The 18,960-nt window shown below is 52.1% G+C and overlaps 1 protein-coding gene across 4 annotated transcripts in view; it reads left to right on the top strand.

Annotated features, from left to right (window-relative positions):
* Window positions 1-18,960, top strand: part of LOC129709123 (RNA-binding protein Musashi homolog 1-like) — a 118,643-nt gene that overhangs the window by 95,926 nt on the left and 3,757 nt on the right. For all 4 annotated transcript variants that reach the window (XM_055655247.1, XM_055655245.1, XM_055655246.1 and 1 more), the window contains exons 8-13: window positions 10,587-10,669; window positions 11,198-11,315; window positions 12,101-12,181; window positions 13,847-13,966; window positions 15,508-15,573; window positions 16,862-17,016. In XM_055655247.1, coding sequence (XP_055511222.1) covers window positions 10,587-10,669; window positions 11,198-11,315; window positions 12,101-12,181; window positions 13,847-13,966; window positions 15,508-15,573; window positions 16,862-17,016 — 623 coding nt within the window. The remainder of the gene's footprint in view (window positions 1-10,586; window positions 10,670-11,197; window positions 11,316-12,100; window positions 12,182-13,846; window positions 13,967-15,507; window positions 15,574-16,861; window positions 17,017-18,960) is intronic.

The raw sequence follows: 18,960 nt of genomic DNA, 5'->3' as shown, positions 1-18,960 counted from the left end.
CCTTTCAGCCCACTGAGTCGGCACACACTAGACACACACACACCTCATACACCAGAACTAGAGCAGTCACCTCATACACTAGAGAGAGTTAGATAGAGCTCTAGGGGCTAGTGGAATCGAGGGATATGGGGAGAAGGCAGGCTCGGGTTATTGATTGGGGACGATGATCGCAATCAATGACGGTGCGGGCTCGAAGGGCCGAATGGCCTCCCCTCCTGCGCCTATTTTCTATGTAACTACCCTACACACACTAGGGACAATTTACAATTATACTACAAAGTCTGGGTTTCTCTGGGTTCTCCCACGAGTGTGGGAGAACCCAGAGAAACCCCTCACTGTCCGTAGCTCTCGTTATCCTTTCCCCCGACACTCAGTCTGAAGAAGGGTCTTGACCCGAAGCGTCGCCTATTCCTTTTCTCCAGAGATGCTGTCTGACCCGCTCAGTTACTCCAGTTTTTTGTGTCTATTTTAGGTTTAAACCAGCATCTGCAGTTCCTTCCTGTACTATGTAATTCTCATCCATTTATACAATACAGTTTACACCCCTGCATCTGACTTTCCATCTAATGAACCTTAACAGACCAATTTGATGAGACTTAAAAGCTTTTAATCTTAGAGATACATCGTGGAAACGCACCCATTGGCCCACCAAGTCCACACTGACCAACAATCACCCATACACTAGTTCTGGGTGATTGAACTACACACTAGAGACACACTAGAGACAATTTACAAAGGCCTCTGACTCGGTCTCTTCCTTTTTCCCTTTCTTCTCCCCCCCCCCCCCCCCCCCCCCCCCCCCCCCCCCCCCGGTTTTGGCCCGAAACGTTGCCTATTTCCTTCGCTCCATAGATGCTGCTGCACCCGCTGAGTTTCTCCAGCACTTTTGTCTACCTTAGATTTTCCAGCATCTGCAGTTCCTTCTTAAAAACGTATTTATCATACCTCTTTTATAGGTTTACCATACCTCTATATTAGGGGTGGTTAAGAAAATAATAGGTCCCCCCCCCCCCCCCCCCGAAGATCAGCATGGCCGTCTTTGTTTAGGGATGAGGGAGATACTTCTCATCATCTTTTAGTTTTAGTTTGGTTTAGAGATCCAGCACAGAAACAGGCCCTTCGGCCCACCGAGTCCACACCGATCAGCGATGCCCGTACATCTTACACCAGGGACAATTTTTACGTTTATACCAAGCCAATTAACCTACAAACCTGTACGTCTTTGGAATGTGGGAGGAGACCGAAGTTCTCAGAAAACCCACACGGGTAACGGGGAGAAGGTACAAACTCCGAACAGGCAGTAGCCGGGATTGAACCCGTGTCTCTGGCGCTATAAGGCAGTGTTTCTACCGCTGCGCCACCATGCCTCGCACTGAGCAGCAGAACGTGGAAAGCTAAGCAACTGAGTGGTGATGTCTTGGATCAGAAACAAATTATCAGTGAGGAGGTATTGATGGGGTATTAAAGCACAGTAAGGTGGTATTAAACCCTCAGGGCCTGATCAAGCGCATCCTCAGATCTGGTGGGAGTCAAGAGAGAGTTTAGTTCTTAGGGCTAACGGAATCAAGGGATATGGGGAGAAAGCAGGAACGGGGTACTGATTCTGGATGATCAGCCATGATCACAGTGAATGGCGGTGCTGGCTCGAAGGGCCGAATGGCCTACGTCTGCACTTATTTTCCATGTGTCTGAAGGAAATCGCGGGGGGCTTTGCAGAGATATTTGCATCACCTTTAGCTGCAGGTGCCATGCCTGAAGACTGGAGGGTGGCTAATGTTGTATCGTTATTTAAGAAGAGCAGCAAGGATAAGCCAGGGAACTAAAGACCTTGCAGTATAAATAATGTCCACTTCCCTGTCTCATCAGTTCTCTCGGTGACCTTGGTTTTTTTTAGTTTTAGAGAAACAGGCCCTTTGGCCCACTGAGTCCGCGCCACCCGCGATCCCCCGCACATTAACACTATCGTACACACACCAGGGACAATTTGCATGAATCCCAAGCCAATTAACCTGCAAACCTGGACGTGTTTGGAGTGTGGGAGGAAGCCGATGATCTCGGAGAAAACCCACGCAGGTCACGGGGAAAACGTACAAACTCCATACAGACAAGCAGCCGTAGTCGTGATCTAACCCGGGTCTCTGGCGCTGCAAGCGCTGTAAAGCAGCAACTCTACCGCTCAGCCTCTTGAAAAAATTCTATTGGATTCACGAAGCACTATTTCCCACACACAAAGTCATGCTAATTCTCTCCAGGAATAAGGAACTGCAGAAGCTGCATTAAACCAAAGATAGACAGGATTATCAAAATGCTGGTAGGCCCCTGTAGTAGAGAGGTTGAAATATCCCACTAATGCTGCCCTGTTATTGCTACAGCTATTTACAAACTCCCACGCACTCTAATTCACCTTGACTATTGGGGAGGCCTATAATACAGTCCCATCAGTATGATCGTTCCCTTCCTGTTTCCACGTTCTGTCCATTAAGCCTCAGTGGATGATCCCGGAAGATTATCCTCTCTGAGCTTTGTAGTTATGTTCTCCCTGGTCAAAAAGGAAACTTCCCCCCTCCCTCCCTCCCTCCCTCCCTCCCTCCCCCCTCCCCCCCCCTCCCTCCCCCCCTCCCCCCCCCCCCCTCTCCCTCCCTCCCTCCCTCCCCCTCCCTCCCCCTCCTCGTCTCTTACCTGCATCTCTATCACGTCTGTACCATCAATACCCTGGAACATTGAGCAGCCAATGCTGCCCTTCTTTCAGCAGCGGCTTTAAGATCCCAGTCCCTCCGAGCCATTCCATGTCCCAGGTTTGTCCACCTGACCTGTTGTGCCTGGAGCCTGAAAATAAATCTAGTTTGAACCACCGGTTTATCTGGTACATCCCCACAATAGGGAAGTTGAAATCTCCCGTTAATACGGCCCTGACGGGTAAATGACACGCAAATGACACCCAAGTGGGACAGGTGATAATGGGGGGGGGGTCCCGGGATATGCAGAGAGTAGATGATGGAATGGGTCATCATGGTTCAGAGAATGGACCATTGCATATGGATCATGGGCAGGAGATGAGACCGGTTTAACTTGACATGGTGATTGGTACAAACACTGGGACTGTGCTGTGCTGTCCTACATTCTGTATTGTTATAATGTTGGTTGAACAAGATAACAATTCTTTAGGGCACATGGTTAAAAACTGCCCCTGTCCTCCGATGTAGACTTTAGACTTTAGAGACGGGTCTCTCGGCCCACCGGGGCCCTTCCGTTGGGCTGTTCAAAATCTCGAGCCCATCCCAGTGTGTGCACCTTGACTAATCCAGGGGCTGGTCATGTTTGCGAGGGGAATTAGCGGTAGATTTTAGTGGAAACGGGTCTTTCAGCCACCGAGTCCACTCCGAACAGCGACCACCTGCACACTAGTAACGCTAACGGCAGGTACTCGGAAACGCGGAAACGCGTGAAGTTTTTTCAACAGTGTGAAAAATTTACAAGAGTTAAAAAAATACTCGTGATGAAGTATCATGAGTTTGATTTTTTTTTAAACTCAGGAGGGCTCTTGGGTAAACTCGCATCATGGGACAGGGCCTTTAGACTGACTTATTTTATGGGCCTGACCTGGGATCGAACCCCCAACCTGACTCCAGTGAAGAATAAGCCGGCAGCCAAGACTATACAGGATGATACTTACCTGTTCACCTTGTGATATTTCGTTGGTTGGAGGCAGAGATTACAAATGGCTGCCTGGCCAGAAAGGAACGTCAAGGTTGGGACGGGACGCACGGGTGGGAAACGAAAAAATAATATTTCTAAGCAGCTGGCTCCGGCGCAGATCCCAAACAAAGGGGAGATTGTCAGATGGAGGTGTTGTCTCCTGAGAGTTGCCGGGAATGAAAGGCCCAGCTCAGTGCTGTCATGTGAGCCTGTGACCTGGCTCCCTCATTGTATTCAGCACAGGTTTTCTGCAGCCTTGATCCCAGCATTAGTGTAATCCTTTACTGCCACTGATACCCAGCGCTTCCAGCCGGCCCTTATAACAGATCAGTGCCGCACACTGTGGGCTCACTGACGTTTTGTAATGCGGTTCCCCCACCCCCCAGCCTGGTGTCTGTAAAGCAGTGTCCCGTCCCGTCCCCCCCACCCCAGCCTGGTGCCTCAGCACATTCCTGCCCTCGTTCATCCTCTCTTCCCATCACCGCTGCTCACTTTCGCACAAGAGCCACCTCCAGCGTTCTGCTTCTGCTGCTCTCCCCTCCGCTCCTTGTCACCCGCAATCCTCCCTCATCCTCTCTGTCATGTCAAGGTTCCTTGCTTCACCAATCCGACCTCAGTTAAAACCACTTTGAGGCCAAATCCGTTGTTTTGTATTGGCATGCGTGTAATGTGGGGAGGGTGTGTGTGATGGGCGCGTGTGATGAGGGGGTCATATGTGTGATGGTGATGGTCATGTGTGCAATGGAGGTCATGCGTGCAATGGAGGTCATGCGTGTGATGGAGGTCATGCGTGTGCTAGAGGTCATGCGTGTGCGTGGAGGTCATGCGTGTGCTAGAGGTGTGCTGGAGGTCATGCGTGTGCTGCAGGTTTAACACACAGGGGAAGGTCCTCTATACGTGGTGGGCAAAGTGGAGGACGTTTAGTTTACAGGCACAGCGCAGAAACAAACCCCTCGACCCACGGGTCCACGCTGACCATCGATCACCCATTTGCACGAGTTCTATGATATCCCACGATTAGAACGGGTGTCAGTGGTTCTGGGGAGAAGGCAGGAAAATGGGATTAGGAGGCAGAAATCGGCCATGATTGACTGGCAGGGTGGACTCGATGGGCCGAATGGCCTAATTCTACTCCTGTAACCGAACTTGTGAACTTTCTCATCCACTCCCCACGCACATGGGGCAATCTCCAGCGAAGGAATGAATCTACAAACCTGCGCATCTTTGCGATGTGGGAGGGAACTGGAGCACCCGTAGAAAAGCCACGCGGTCACAGGGAGAACGTGCAAAGTCCACACAGGCAGCACCCCTGGTCAGGAGCAAACCCGGGTCTGTGGCGCTGTAAGGCAGCAGACCCATCTGGTGCGCTACTGTGCTGGAATTGTATTCTGGGAACTCTCAGGATAAGACCTTCATTTGATGCACTGACCTTGTGCATGGCCTCTGTAGTGGTCACTGCTGGTTGCTCCAGGCTTGATCTGAAGAAATGCTCCTGGATTTACCCCTGCACCGACTAGTGCTGATTCTAAAATGATAATCAGAATAACAGACAAATCCTGAGTATGTCAGGCAGCATCTGTGTTAACCTTTCAGGTTTGGTCAGAAAGAACGAGTTTTCATGAGTTCTGGGAGCAGAATTAGGTCATTCGGCCCATCTAGTCTACTCCGCCATTCAACCATGGCTGATCTAGCTTTCCCTCTCAACCCCATTCTCCTGCCTACGGCCAATAACCCCTGACACCCTTACTCATCAAGACATATTAATCGTCCCTCTCTCCCCAGATGCTGCCCGACCTCCTGAGTGTAAGAAGGGTTCCGGCCCGAAACGTCACCTACTCATCGGGTCAGGCAGCATCTGTGGAGAAAAGAGGTACCCAGCCCTTTTCTCCACAGATGTTGCCTGACTCGCTCAGTCAATCCAGCACTCTGTCTCAGGTTTCCAGCAATTGCAGCATTTTGCTTCTTCCATTCACTTTGTGACCTTTCATTCGGGATTCCCTCATCAAAGGAAATTAATTTAATTTAATGTTATTACTACCATTTATTCAATTTGTGAATTTGCTCAAGTTAACACCTCGGCCTTCAAAGACGATTTTATTGGTTCATTTTAATTTAGAAAGAGGATGTTTTAAAAAAAACCTGTAAATGATACTCCTGCCCACTCCACCATTGATGAAGAGGTCTCGGTACGGAGAGCTGGAGGTCTACGCTGACTAGGTCTAATAGTGAAAGGCACCATGTTTTAGAAACGTAGAAAATAGGTGCAGGAGTAGGCCATTCGGCCCTTCGAGCCATTCAATACGATCATGGCTGATCATCCAAAAATCTGTGCCCTGTTCCTGCTTTCTCCCCATATCCCTTGATTCCGTTAGCCCTAAGAGCTAAATCTAACTCTTAGTTGCCTCCTGGATGTTGCAGTGTGGCTGGTGCTTCACTCCCCCCCTGTACTCTGTACGGGCTCAATCCCCCCCAGCTCCGGCCTGCTCTTCACAGTGTGACTCTCCGTCTCAGTGCAACTCCCTGCATGGCTGGTAGTTCACAAGCGGCAATATTCCAGCAGCCGCAGTCATTAGGGGGAGGCGAAACATGCAAACGTGACCACGTCTCAGAACAAACTTTGCAAATGAATGTCCCATTCTTTTGCAAATTGGGTTTTTGCTTATGTAAAAATAGAGTCGAGACAATGAAAACCCTCGGGCGACTGCAAGCTGGACAATGCAGCCTGACTGACCCCTGACCTGTGACCCAGCCCCCTGAACGCACAGATTGCAGCTCCCTACAGCTCCACCGCATCTGCCACTGCTGCCCGAAGATGTGGCGTGTCACCCCGGCAACCTCAGGTGTGGCAGCCCAACGGCAGCGCGTGTGAACAGCGGGCAGTGCTGGGCTGGCCAGTGCAATGGTCAGAATAAGTAGGACAAACACACACACACACGCACACACACACACATACACACACACACACACACACACACACCCACAGTTCATACACACACTGCATACACACACACACACACTGCAAATACGCACACACTGCATTTACACACACACACACACACACACAGTGCCCACACACACACAGACTGCATACACACACACACACACACACACACACAGTTCATACACACACTGCACACACACACACACACTGCATATACGCACACACTGCATTACACACACACACACACACACACACACACACACACAGTACCCACACACACACACAGACTGCATACACACACACACACACACACACACACACACACACACACACACACACACACACACACACACACACACACACACACACGCACACACACACACACACACGGGGTGGGGTCTGTGTGAAAGCAATTGGCTCCCAGTTGTAAACAAAGGCAGCTTCGTACCAAAGCACCCGTGAAAGATTTCCTCCTGCAGAGGCACATGTTCATAAGTTGTAGGAGCAGAATTAGGCCATTCGGCCCATCAAGTCTATTCCGCCATTCGATCATGGCTGATCTATCTTCTCCTCTCAACCCCATTCTCCTGCCTTCTCCCCATAACCTCCTGACACCCGTCTTAATCATATCGTGCTAACATCGACATAATTAGACTTGCATTTAAATAGCGCCTGGTACTTCTGCAGCCTTCCCCAAATGTTTTGAGAAGAGTGCAGCACAGGAACGGACCCTTCAGCCCGCAGTGTCTGTACCGAACGTGATGCCAAGCTAAACTGTTTTCTCACCTACCCGTGCATGGTTCAGTTTAGTTTATTGTCACGTGTACCGAGGTGCGGTGAAAAGCCCTTGTCGTTCACTAACCAGTCAGCGGAAAGACAATACGTGATTACAATCGAGCTATTCACAGTGTACAGATACAGGATGAAGGGAATAACCCTCCTTATCCCAAGCCCCCATCCCAATAACTCCCCTGTAATCCCATGTCAGATGTTGGCATCCTTGTAAACACTGAGCTAAATCACCTCAGCAAACCCAGGCTTAATCCGTGCAACCTGCTTTTGTCCTCGAATGCTTTAACCCCTTGCTGAATGGGTCAACATGGCTGCATCTCGGCACGGTGGCGCAGCGGTAGAGTTGCTGCCTTACAGCGCCGGAGACCCGGGTTCGATCCTGACTACGGGTGCTGTCTGTACGGAGTTTGTACGCTCTCCCCGTGACGGCGTTGGCCCGGTTTCCTCTCGCACTCCAAAGACGTACGTTTCGTGGGTTAATTGGCTTCTGTAATTGTGAAAGTTGTCCCTCGTGTGTAGGAGCGTGCTAGTATACGGGGTGATCATTGGTCAGCATGGACTCAGAGGGCTGAAGGGCCTGTTTCCACAGTGTATCTCTAAAGTCTAAATTGTGATGGGACCTTAAACCAGTGCAGGCATAAAACATACAGGTTTGTAGGTTAATTGGCTTTGGTGAAATTGTAACTTGGCCCTAGTGTGTAGGATAGGGGTGATCGCTGGTCGGTGCGGACTCGGTGGGCTATAGGGCCTATTTCCTTGCTGTATCTCTCAAGTCCCACACAATCGGCGAGCGATTCCATCCAAAGTACTGTGGTGACTGCTAATCACGGGCAGCGTGGTGTGGAGGGAGGGGACACGACTGCGTTGTAGAAAGCCGGGCTGGTGTTGAGCGGAACAGGCCTGGCTGTTGTTTAACGCGAGGACGTTTCCTTGGACAAAAGGGGTCAAATCTGCCACGCTGTATTATTCATGGAAACAGAAGTGCGGCTGAATTATTAATGGCGACGACTCAGCAGGTGCGTGAGAGCGGGGGTAGGGTTACAGCGCTCGCGCCTCGACCACCACCGGTCAGCAGCACCCTCGGGTGCCCCCCAGTGGGTGCGACGCCAGCCCTCCCCCCCGGGACCCTCTCTGTCCCACCCCCCCCGACACTGGGCGTCTTCAATGAAGTAACATCCGACACAACCCACTAATCATCTGCGTCCCACTGACTTGGCCTCCTGACTGTGGCAATGAATTCCACAGATTCACCACCCTCTGACCAAAGGCAGTGCCCTATCTTGTGGAAGGACGGTTCAGGAGCCTGATAACAGAGGGGAAGAAGCTGTTCCTGAGTCTGGCGGTGCGCACTTTCAAGCTTCTGTTTCCTTCTGCCGGACGGGAGCAGGGAGAAGAAGGAATGACTGGGGCGGGACCAGTCTTTGTTTGTGTCTAGGAAGGAACTGCAGATGCTGGTTTGTCTGAAGAAGGGTCGCGACCCGAAACGTCGCCCATTCCTTCTCTCCAGCGATGCTGCCTGGCCCGCTGAATTACTCCAGAATTTTGTGTCTACCTTCGATTTAAACTACCATCTGCGGTTCTTTCTTACACATTAGAAATTATCTATTTGAAATAGTGATCATTGGTGGAAGATTACTACACTGTGGTGCTAAACAGAGATGCAGTTTGGGCTTATTTTCACTTTATATTCACTAAAATAGATGTTAATGTTCATGTCAATTATTAGTCATCCGGTGCTTGGGATTAAAGAAAGCCGGGAATGCACATGTGTCTACCTTTGATTATGTCGGCTGGTTTTTCTGAGGAAACGTGAAGTGTAGATGGAGTCAGTCGTTGGAGGGTATGAGCCCCAACAGGTAGTTGGCAAGCAGGGCCTCACTACACCACAATAGGGGGCAGACAACCAGTAGGATGGGGCCATTGGATGGGAACAGTGACAGGGATTCTGGTTGCTGTATAAATAACCCCCCTGCCCCAGAAATCTCACGTGGAGTTGACGCTGGAAATTTAATTTAATTTAGACAATAGACAATAGGTGCAGGAATAGGCCATTCGGCCCTTCGAGCCAGCACCGCCATTCAATATGATCATGGCTGATCATCCAAAATCAGTACCCCGTTCCTGCTTTCTCCCCATATCCCTTGATTCCGTTAGCCCTAAGAGCTAAATCGACACTCTTGTGAATACATACAATATGGGACAATTAGAGATCCCTGAGGTGCTTGGAAATGGATGGCCGCACAGCGGTTGGCTGCCTACCCCTTTTCCAGGGGTTACGTCCGTGCCTGCGTGTCCCTAGAAAGGGAACATGCAGTGTCCATGGGGACTGTGGAGGCCTTCTGTAAACGCTGGTCACCACAGGAGGTTGAATATATTATAGATAAAAATGTTAATATTTTAATTTGATAATTTTGTTTAAGTGTTTTTTTAAATTGTTTGAGCTTTCTACCTTCCCTTGTAAATTGTACATTTGTTTGAAAATCTAATAAAAAAACATTTACGGAAAAAAAAAAAAAAAGAGGTGCTTGGAAGTGGAAGAAGGAAGGTGCCTGCTGGTGTGTGGAAGACCATGTTTGGCTCAGTTTAGTTTAGTGATACAGCAGGGAAGTGGGCCCTTCGGCCCAGCGAGTCGACACAGACCAGCGAACACCCTGTACACTAGCACAATCCAACACACTAGGGACAATTTACAATTTTAACAAAGCCAATGAACTTACAAAGTGCGTACTTGGAGCGTAGGGAGGTAACCGGAACACCCATGTGGTCACGAGGAGAAGGTACAAACTCCGTACAGACAGCACCGTTAGTAAGGATCAAACCCGGGTCTAAGGCAGCGACTCTACCACTGTGCCATAACTCGTGTAAAGGGATCTGATTTGTCCACCTCTGAGTTTGAGCATCTTTCCCTGTATTGGAACCTGGAAGTGTACAACACAGTAAAGGCCCTTAGGCCCACAATGTCTGAAGAAAGGTCTCAACCTGAAACGTCACCCATTCCTTCTCTGCAGAGAAGCTGCCTGTCCCGCTGAGTTACTCCTGCATTTTGTGCCTATCTCCAGTTTAAACCTGCACCTGCAGTTCCTGCCCACCCACAATGTCCATGCTGAAGGTGATGCCACATTAAACCTGGTTAACGTGCCCCTCGTTTGACTTTCAGGGTTTGGGTTTGTGACCTTTGAGAGCGAGGACATCGTGGAGAAGGTGTGTGAGATCCACTTCCACGAGATCAACAACAAGATGGTGAGTGAGGAGCGTTTTTAGTTTGGAGCTACGGTGTGTTTGGAGACAGGCTCTTGTGCTGGCCGGGTCCGCGCCGACCAGCGATCACCCCTTCAAACTAGTTCTATCTTGTCCCACATTGGCATTTACTCCCCACGCACTCGCAGTGATTCCCAGCAGGAAATCAACCCGCAAAGCTGCAGGTCTTTGGGATGTGGGAGGAAACCCACATGGTCACAGGGAGAACGTGCAAACTCCACACAGAGGGTGAGCGCCCGGAGAAAACCCACGCGGATCACAGGGAGAACGTACAAAATCCGTACAGACAAGCACCCGTAGTCGGGATTGGACCCGGGTCTCTGGCGCTGTGAGGCAGCAACTCTACCGCTGCGACACCCTGTTTGTTTTGTGACGTAATATTGTAAATAATTGAATAAATGTTATTTTGTTAAACAAACACACTGTGGATCGCACAGAGCACGCCCGCTGGTGGCGTGTCCAGCCCGGGCCCAGCATGGAGGCTGTAAATGACCTCTTTACCCCGTACAGGTGGAGTGTAAGAAAGCGCAGCCTAAGGAAGTGATGTCGCCGACTGGAACGGCCCGAGGTCGCTCCAGGGTCATGCCCTATGGCATGGATGCCTTCATGCTGGGGATAGGCATGCTGGGTAAGTGCCGCCCAACACCCACTCGCCCGGTCAAGAGATCAAATAAACCCCTTTGCCCCCTCTATCCAAGGCCCTCGTCTACCCTTCTCATCTCTCCTTCCTGCCTCTCTCCCCTTCTGTCCCTCACTCCTGTCTTTCACTCCCTTCTCGTATCCCTCTGCCCCCCCATCCCACCCCCGCGATCCAGTCTTCCTGCCACCTCTCTACTCCCTCTCTCTTCCTTCCCATCTTTCGGTCCCTGCTCTCTCCACCTCATCCGCCTTTTTTCCCTTCCTCCCCTCCTGCCTCTCCCTCATTCCCCCCTCTTGCCCCAACCCCCTCCCGTCCTCCTCGCCCCTTCCCTCTCCGCATCTCCCTCCCTCCTCTCCCGTCCCCATCTCTCTCCCCCTTCCCCCCCACCATCCCAGCATTACCTCCCCCCCCTCCCCTTCAGGTCATTTTCCCCATCCAAGGAATGCCGACCCTCCAGCCCTTCACCGACCGGTTCTGACCTTATTGTTGCCAGTGTGTGTGTGTGTGTGGTGTGTGTGTGTGTGTGTGTGTGTGTGTGTGTGTGTGTGTGTGTGTGTGTTGTGTGTGTGTGTGTGTGTGTGTGTGTGTGTGTGTGTGTGTGTGTGTGTGTGTGTGTGTGTGTGTGTGTGTGTGTGTGTGTGTGTGTGTGTGTGTGTGTGTGTGTGTGGTGTGTGTGTGTGTGTGTGTGTGTGTGTGTGTGTTTTGTTGGTGTCGCTGTGCTGAGGTGCATGGTCCTGACTTCTCCCCCCCCCCCCCGTCTGCTCATTCCGCAGGCTACCCGGGATTCCAGGCTGCTTCCTACGCGAGTCGGGGCTACACTGGACTCACGCCTGGCTACACCTACCAGTTTCCAGGTATGTTGGAACCTCTCCACCGTGATCCCCCTCCCGGCCTCTCCCTCCTCTCCCCTCTCTCCCCCTTCGCCTTGTGACGAACAGCAAGCGTATTTAGTGGAGTATAAAACACACTTGTTTCTGGTCAAGATCTGAGATACAGCAAGGAAACAGGCCCTTCGGCCCACCGAGTCCACACCGACCATCAATCCCCGCACATCAACACTATCCTACGCACTCTATATACAATTTTACACGTACACCAAGCCAATTAACCTACATACCTGTACGTCTTTGGAGTGTGGGAGGAAACTCGAAGATCTCTTGATTAGTAGGAGTGTCAAAGGTTACGGGGAGAAGGCAGGAGAAAGTGGTTGAGAGGAAAAGATGGATCAGCCGTGATTAAATGGCGGAGTAGACTTGATGGGCCGAATGGCACAATTCTGCTCCTATCACTTATGAACGACCATTGATCGCCCGTTCACACTACATTATCCCAGCAGCATCACAACGATTCAATTCAATGATACATGTTTGTCCCATGTACCTTGGTACAGTGAAATGCATTGTTTTTGCAGACAACCCAGTAAACCGTACAGCAGACCTCACCGAGGCAGTACATAAAAGTCACCATGTTTCAGCCAACTAAGTTACGAAAGACGCAGGCACGTAGACTCAGACTACACACAGAACACAAATTCCACGAGACATTGAAAAAACAAAGACTGCATTAAAAAGGGCATTAATGCAAATATGCACAAATTAAAACCGTGTATCCGTGCAATTTCCTCCATTTCATCTCTCCAGTTCTTACATAGAAACATAGAAAATAGGTGCAGGAGAAGGCCATTCGGCCCTTCGAGCCTGCACCGCCATTCAATATGATCATGGCTGATCATCCAACTCAGTATCCTGTACCTGCCTTCTCTCCATACCCCTGATCCCTTTAGCCACAAGGGCCACATCTAACTCCCTCTTAAATATAGCCAATGAACTGGCCTCAACTACATTCTGTGGAAGAGAATTCCAGGGATTCACCACTCTCTGTGTGAATTTTTTTTTTCTCATCTCGGTCCTAAAAGATTTCCCCCTTATCCTTAAACTGTGACTCCTTGTTCTGGACTTCCCCAACATCGGGAACAATCTTCCTGCATCTAGCCTGTCCAACCCCTTAAGAATCTTGTAAGTTTCTATAAGATCCCTCCTCAATCTTCTAAATTCTAGCGAGTACAAGCCGAGTCTATCCAGTTCTTGGTTTAGTCTAGAGATTGAGCATGCAAACTGGCCTTTGGCCCATCGAGTCCATGCCGACCATTGATCACCTACCTGCACAATAGTTCAATATTATCCCACTTTCACAAACACTCGCTACACACACAGCAGGGGCGATTTACAGACGCCGATTAACCTACAAGCCCGCACATCTTTTGAGATAAGACTCCAAAAAAGCTGGAGTAACTCAGCGGGTCAGGCAGCATCTCTGGAGAAAAGGAACAGGTGACTCGATTTTTTGGGATGTCGGAGGAAACCCAAGTTGGAGGACGGGCAAACTCCACAGAGACAGCACCCGGGGTCAGGATCGAAGCAGATTCTCTGGAGCTGTGAGGCAGCGGCTCTACCGTCGCCCTATTTAATTGTTCTCCTGGTTTGTCGCCCCTCCCCTGCGTGTGTTTGCCCCGACTCCAGGTCCGTTGCTGCTGCCTCCAACCGCAACCCTTCCATCATCAGCTGGGAGAGCGGGCCAGACCGGGGTACAGGCCTCCCAGTGGCCACCCTCAATGCTGCTCCAGGACTGGCCAACAGGAGGTGAGGCACCAAATGGGCAGCGGGGAGCAACGACAGATGCTGGTTTGCCCCGAAAGACAGACACACAAAATGCTGGAGTAACTCAGCGGGTCAGGCAGCATCTCCAGAGAGAAGGAATAGCCTGAAGAAAGGGCCCTGACCCGTCACCATTCGAGTTACTCCAGCACTTTGTGTCTGTCTTCGGAGGTGGGTGACAGACGTGGGAGGGGGGGGGGGGGGGGGGGGGGTGAGGGGGGTGCAGGGTTTCTACCCTGAAGCCCTGCCCCATCTAATCCCACACTCCTTCCTCTCTGATACCTCCCCTTCTACATTTTGTCATCTCTATTCCTACAACCCCCCCTTCTCTCCACTATCACAAGCACAAGGAAATGTACCTACATCTGAACTCCATGTTGAAAACTTATAAAGCTTCTTGTCCAAGAGTAATGTGGGGGGCTGTCCACTGGGTGGCAGTGCTGTCTCAGCTCTAAAGTGGAGGCAGCTTCAGCCTGTGGTGTGACAGAGGCTCACAATACACTCTGCTCCCCTCCTCCACTCTCCCTGCCTCTCCTCCCCTCCCCACCTCTCCTCTCCTCTACCCCCTTCTCCCTCCCCCCTCCTCCCTCTCTCTCCTCCTCCCCCTCGCCCCTCCTCCTAACCTCCTCTCCCGTCCCCTCTCCTCTCCTCCTCTCCTCTCTCCCCTCCTCCCCTCGCCTCGCCTCCCGCCTCTCCTCCCCTCCTCCACTCCTCCTCCCTCTCTCCTCTCCTCTCCTCTCCTCTCCTCTCCTACACTCTCCTCTCCTCTCTTCTCCTCTCCTCTCCTCTCCTCTCCTCTCCTCCTCTCCCCACCTCTCCCCCCTCCCCCCCCCCGCTCCCCTCCTCCCCGCCTCTGCTCCCCTCCTCTCCCCTCTCACCTTCCCACTCCTCCCCTCCCTTCGCCCATCTCCTCACCTCCCTTCCTCTTCCCTCAACTTCCATCTCCACCCTGCCCCCTCTCCCCCACAGATATTTAGTTTAGTTTACTCTATTATGGTCATGTATACCGAGGTTCATTGAAAAGCGTTTTGTTGCACGCTGTCCAGGCAGCAACAAGACTATACATGATTACAATCGACCATCCACAGTATACAGATAAAGGATGAGAGGTACAATGTCCAATGCAAGATAAAGTCCAATTAAAGATAGTTTGACGGTCTTGGGGCTTAGACCCACCTCGCTGTGGCCTTGAACTCAAAGAGAGTGTAGAGACTGGGCTTCCACAGCAGTAAAACACACAAAGTGCTGGAGTAACTCATTGGGTCAGGCAGCATCTTTGGAGGACAAGGGTAGTTGATGTTTCGGGACGGGGCCTTCTTCATACTGGTTGTGGGACCACCGCCCCCTGCTGGAGACTGGGGGGTAGGTGGGGGGGGGGGGGTTGACCCCATCTGTACATCGCCAAGGTTGGGGGTGTCAGGTGGGGGGGATGGGGACGGGGGCGGGGAGTCCCTGGGGTGGGTGGTGTGATTGTTGAACGTTGCACTGATCTCTCTCTCTCTCTCTCTCCCCCCTCCCCCCCCCAGCGATCCCCCTCACCGCGTACGGACCAATGGCCGCGGCTGCCGCGGCAGCTGTAGTTCGCGGGACAGGTAAGGGCACCCGGGGGACCCCCATCCCTCTACACACCGCTCCCCCTCCCACCCCTGTCTACAATCTCCCCCACCACCACTCCCCGCCCACACTCCCACCGCTGTCCACGTTACCCCCCCCCCCCCCCCACCGCCTTCACCCCTTCCCACCCAGGGTCCCACCCTCCGCCCGCCCGACCTCCCTCCAGCTTCGGCACCGGTGGGAAGGTTCAGTCAAGGTACGGGGTCAGGGTCGGGGTTGAGGTCGGGGTTGGGGTCGTGTGAGCGGTGCGTCGTGTCAAAGACCAGTGGGCATTTGGCAGGTCAGTGCGGAGTCAATGGGGCCATTGAACGATCAGGAGACTTGGGTTTAGGGCAACGGTGGTCAGTGGGGTCAGAGGTCATCGTGGTCAGTGCGGTCAGGGGTCAATTAGCGGCTGTTGAGGGGAAAACCTTTTCTTGAGTTGGTCAGTCAGTGGTCAGATAGTCTGGTCATTCAGGCAGTGGTCAGTTAGTTAGTGGCCCACTAGTTTGGTCATTCAGTTAGTGGTCCATCAGTCAGAGGTCAGCAAGTCAGTGGTCTGTTAGTCTGGTCAGTGTGTCAGTGGTCAGTGAGGGGGTGCATTGTGTGGGTGGGTCAGTGTGTGGGTGGGGGTGGGGGGTTGTGGGTGTGGGTGTGTGTGTGTTTGTGTGTGTGTGTTTGTGTGTGGGTGTGTGTGGATCAGTGTGTGTGTGTGTGTGTGTGTCAGTGTGTGTGTGTGGGTGTGTGTGTGTGTGTGTGTGTGTGTGGGTGTGAGTGTGTGTGTGTGTGTGTGTGTGTGTGTGTGTGTGTGTGTGTGTGTGTGTGTGTGTGTGTGTGTGTGTGTGTGTGTGTGGGTCAGTGTGTGTGTGTGTGTGGGTGAGTGTGTGTGTGGGTGGGTCAGTGTGTGGGTGTGGGTTGGGTGTGTGGGGGTGTGTGTGTGGGGGTCAGTGTGTGTGTGTGTGGGTTGGGGTGGTGGGTGTGAGTTGGTCAGTGTGGGTGTTGGGTCAGTGTGTGTGTGTGTGTGGGGTCAGTGTGGGTGTGGGTTGGGGTCAGTGTGTGTGTGTGTGTGGGGGTCAGGGTCAGTGTGTGGGTGTGGGTTGGGGTCAGTGTGGGTGTGGGTAGGTCAGTGTCAAAGGTGGGTTGGTCAGTGTGTGGGTGTGTGTGGGTCAGTGTGTGGGTGTGTGTGTGTCAGTGTGTGTGTGGGTCAGTGTGTGTGTGGGTTGGTCAGTATGTAGACGTATTGGTCAGTGAGAGGTGCTGACACTGCTGCCCCCCTCTCCCCACCAGGCTCCACCCCGACCCGCACGGGCGGGTTCCTGGGGACCACCAGCCCGGGGCCGATGGCCGACCTGTATGGGGCCGCCAACCAGGACTCGGGGGTGAGCAGCTACATCAGTGCGGCCAGCCCTGCGCCCAGCACTGGGTTTGGCCACAGCCTCGGGGTAAGTGACCGACAGTAACAGCCACGGACACACAGAGTGTGTAGGAAGCAACGGCACATGCTGGTTTACACCAAAGACACACACAAAATGCTGGAGCAACTCAGCGGGACGGGCAGCATCTCTGGAGAGAAGGAATGGGTGACGTTTGGGGTCGAGACCCTTCTTCAGACTGAGCGTCAAGGGAAAGGGAAGAGATATAAAACAAACAAATTAAAGATTTACAAAAAGCAATGATGATCAAGGAAAGCTTTGCATCCCCCCCCCCCCCCCCCCCCCCCCCCCCCCCCCCCCCCCCCTCACCCCCCCCCCCCCGTCCCCCCCCCCCCCCCCCCCCCCACCCTAGTCATTGTACTAGTTTCACTGTTGTCCTGTTGAGTTTCACTGTCTATATAACTCATTATCACCTTGCCCACACAGCCAACAATGGACCATTGTGGGCTCCACCTTTCCTTCATCATCGTTGTTTTTAGCATATCTTTCATTCTGAAGAAGGGTCTCGATCCAAAACATCATCTATTCCTTTTGATGCTGCCTGACTTGCTGAGTTACTCCAGCTATTTGTGTCTATCTCCGGGGCGGGTACAACCTGCCATCCCACCAGCGAGGGATTGCAGCTGACCTCACCCCAACCTCAACCTCGGCCACCTTTCACCCGAGTTTATCGGGAATCTCTGCCTCTGCCGGTGGCCAGCACAGACCCAGAGGGCTGAATGGCCTCCCTCTGTGCTTTGTCAGAAGCAGAGACACCCCGTTCCAATGTGCCCCTGGTCACAGGGTAAAGGAGGCTGATGTTTCCATGTCCCACTACGCCAGACTAAGTAGGAGGTTTAGATTAGAGGTACGACGCGGAGACAGGCCCTTCGGCCCACTGAGTCCGTGCCAACCAGCGATTCCCGCACACTAGCATTATCCAACACACCAGGGACAATTTACAATTTTTACCAAAGCCAAATCAACCTAAAGACCTGCACATCTTTGGAGTGTGGGAGGAAACCGGAGCACCCGGAGAAAAGCCACGCAGGTCACGGGGGAGAACGTACGAACTCCATACAGACAGCACCTGTGGTCAGGATCGAACCCGGGTCTCTGGCGTGGTGAGGCAGCAACTCTACCGCTGCGCCACCGTGCCGCCTCGGAGATGCGTTGTGGGTGTGGCCACAGCCCAACGGCGACCAGGCAAGCGAGCGGAGACCTGCAGAACGTCACCGGCGGTGGACAGCAGAAGCCCACTCACAGCTGAGGGCATACAGGTACAGCAGGCAGTGAAGAACGCCAATGGCATGTTGGCCTTCATAACAAGAAGAGTTGAGTATACGAGCAACGAGGTCCTTCTGCAGTTGTACAGGGCCCTGGTGAGACCACACCTGGAGTATTGTGTGCAGTTTTGTTCTCCTAATTTGAGGAAGGACATTCTTGCTATTGAAGGAGTGCAGCGTAGGTTCACGAGATTAATTCCCGGGATGGCGGGACTGACATATGATGAAAGAATGGAGCGACTGGGCTTGTATTCACCGGAATTTAGAAGCATGAGAGGGAATCTTATAGAAACATGTAAAATTATTAAGGGATTGGACAGGCTAGAGGCAGGAAACATGTTCCCGATGTTGGGGCAGTCCAGAACTAGGGGCCACAGTTTAAGAATAAGGGGTAGGCCATTTAGAACTGAGATGAGGATGAACATTTTCACACAGAGAGTTGTGAATTTGTGGAATTCTCCGCCTCAGAAGGCAATGGAGGCCAATTCACTGGATGCATTCAAATGAGAGTTAGATAGAGCTCTTAGGGCTAGCGGAATAGTGGGTTAGTGGGCCGAGTCTCGAACCTGTACCTCCAAACTCTCTAAATGCAGTTTCTCTCTGTATGGAGTTTGTACCTCTATGGGGTTTTCCCGGGTGCTCCAGTATTCTCCCACATGCCAAAGACGTGCAGGTTTGTAGGTTAATT

Source organism: Leucoraja erinacea, chromosome 25 (assembly GCF_028641065.1).
Source record: "Leucoraja erinacea ecotype New England chromosome 25, Leri_hhj_1, whole genome shotgun sequence".
Taxonomy (NCBI): domain Eukaryota; kingdom Metazoa; phylum Chordata; class Chondrichthyes; order Rajiformes; family Rajidae; genus Leucoraja; species Leucoraja erinaceus.
This window is presented reverse-complemented; position numbering and strand designations above follow the sequence as displayed.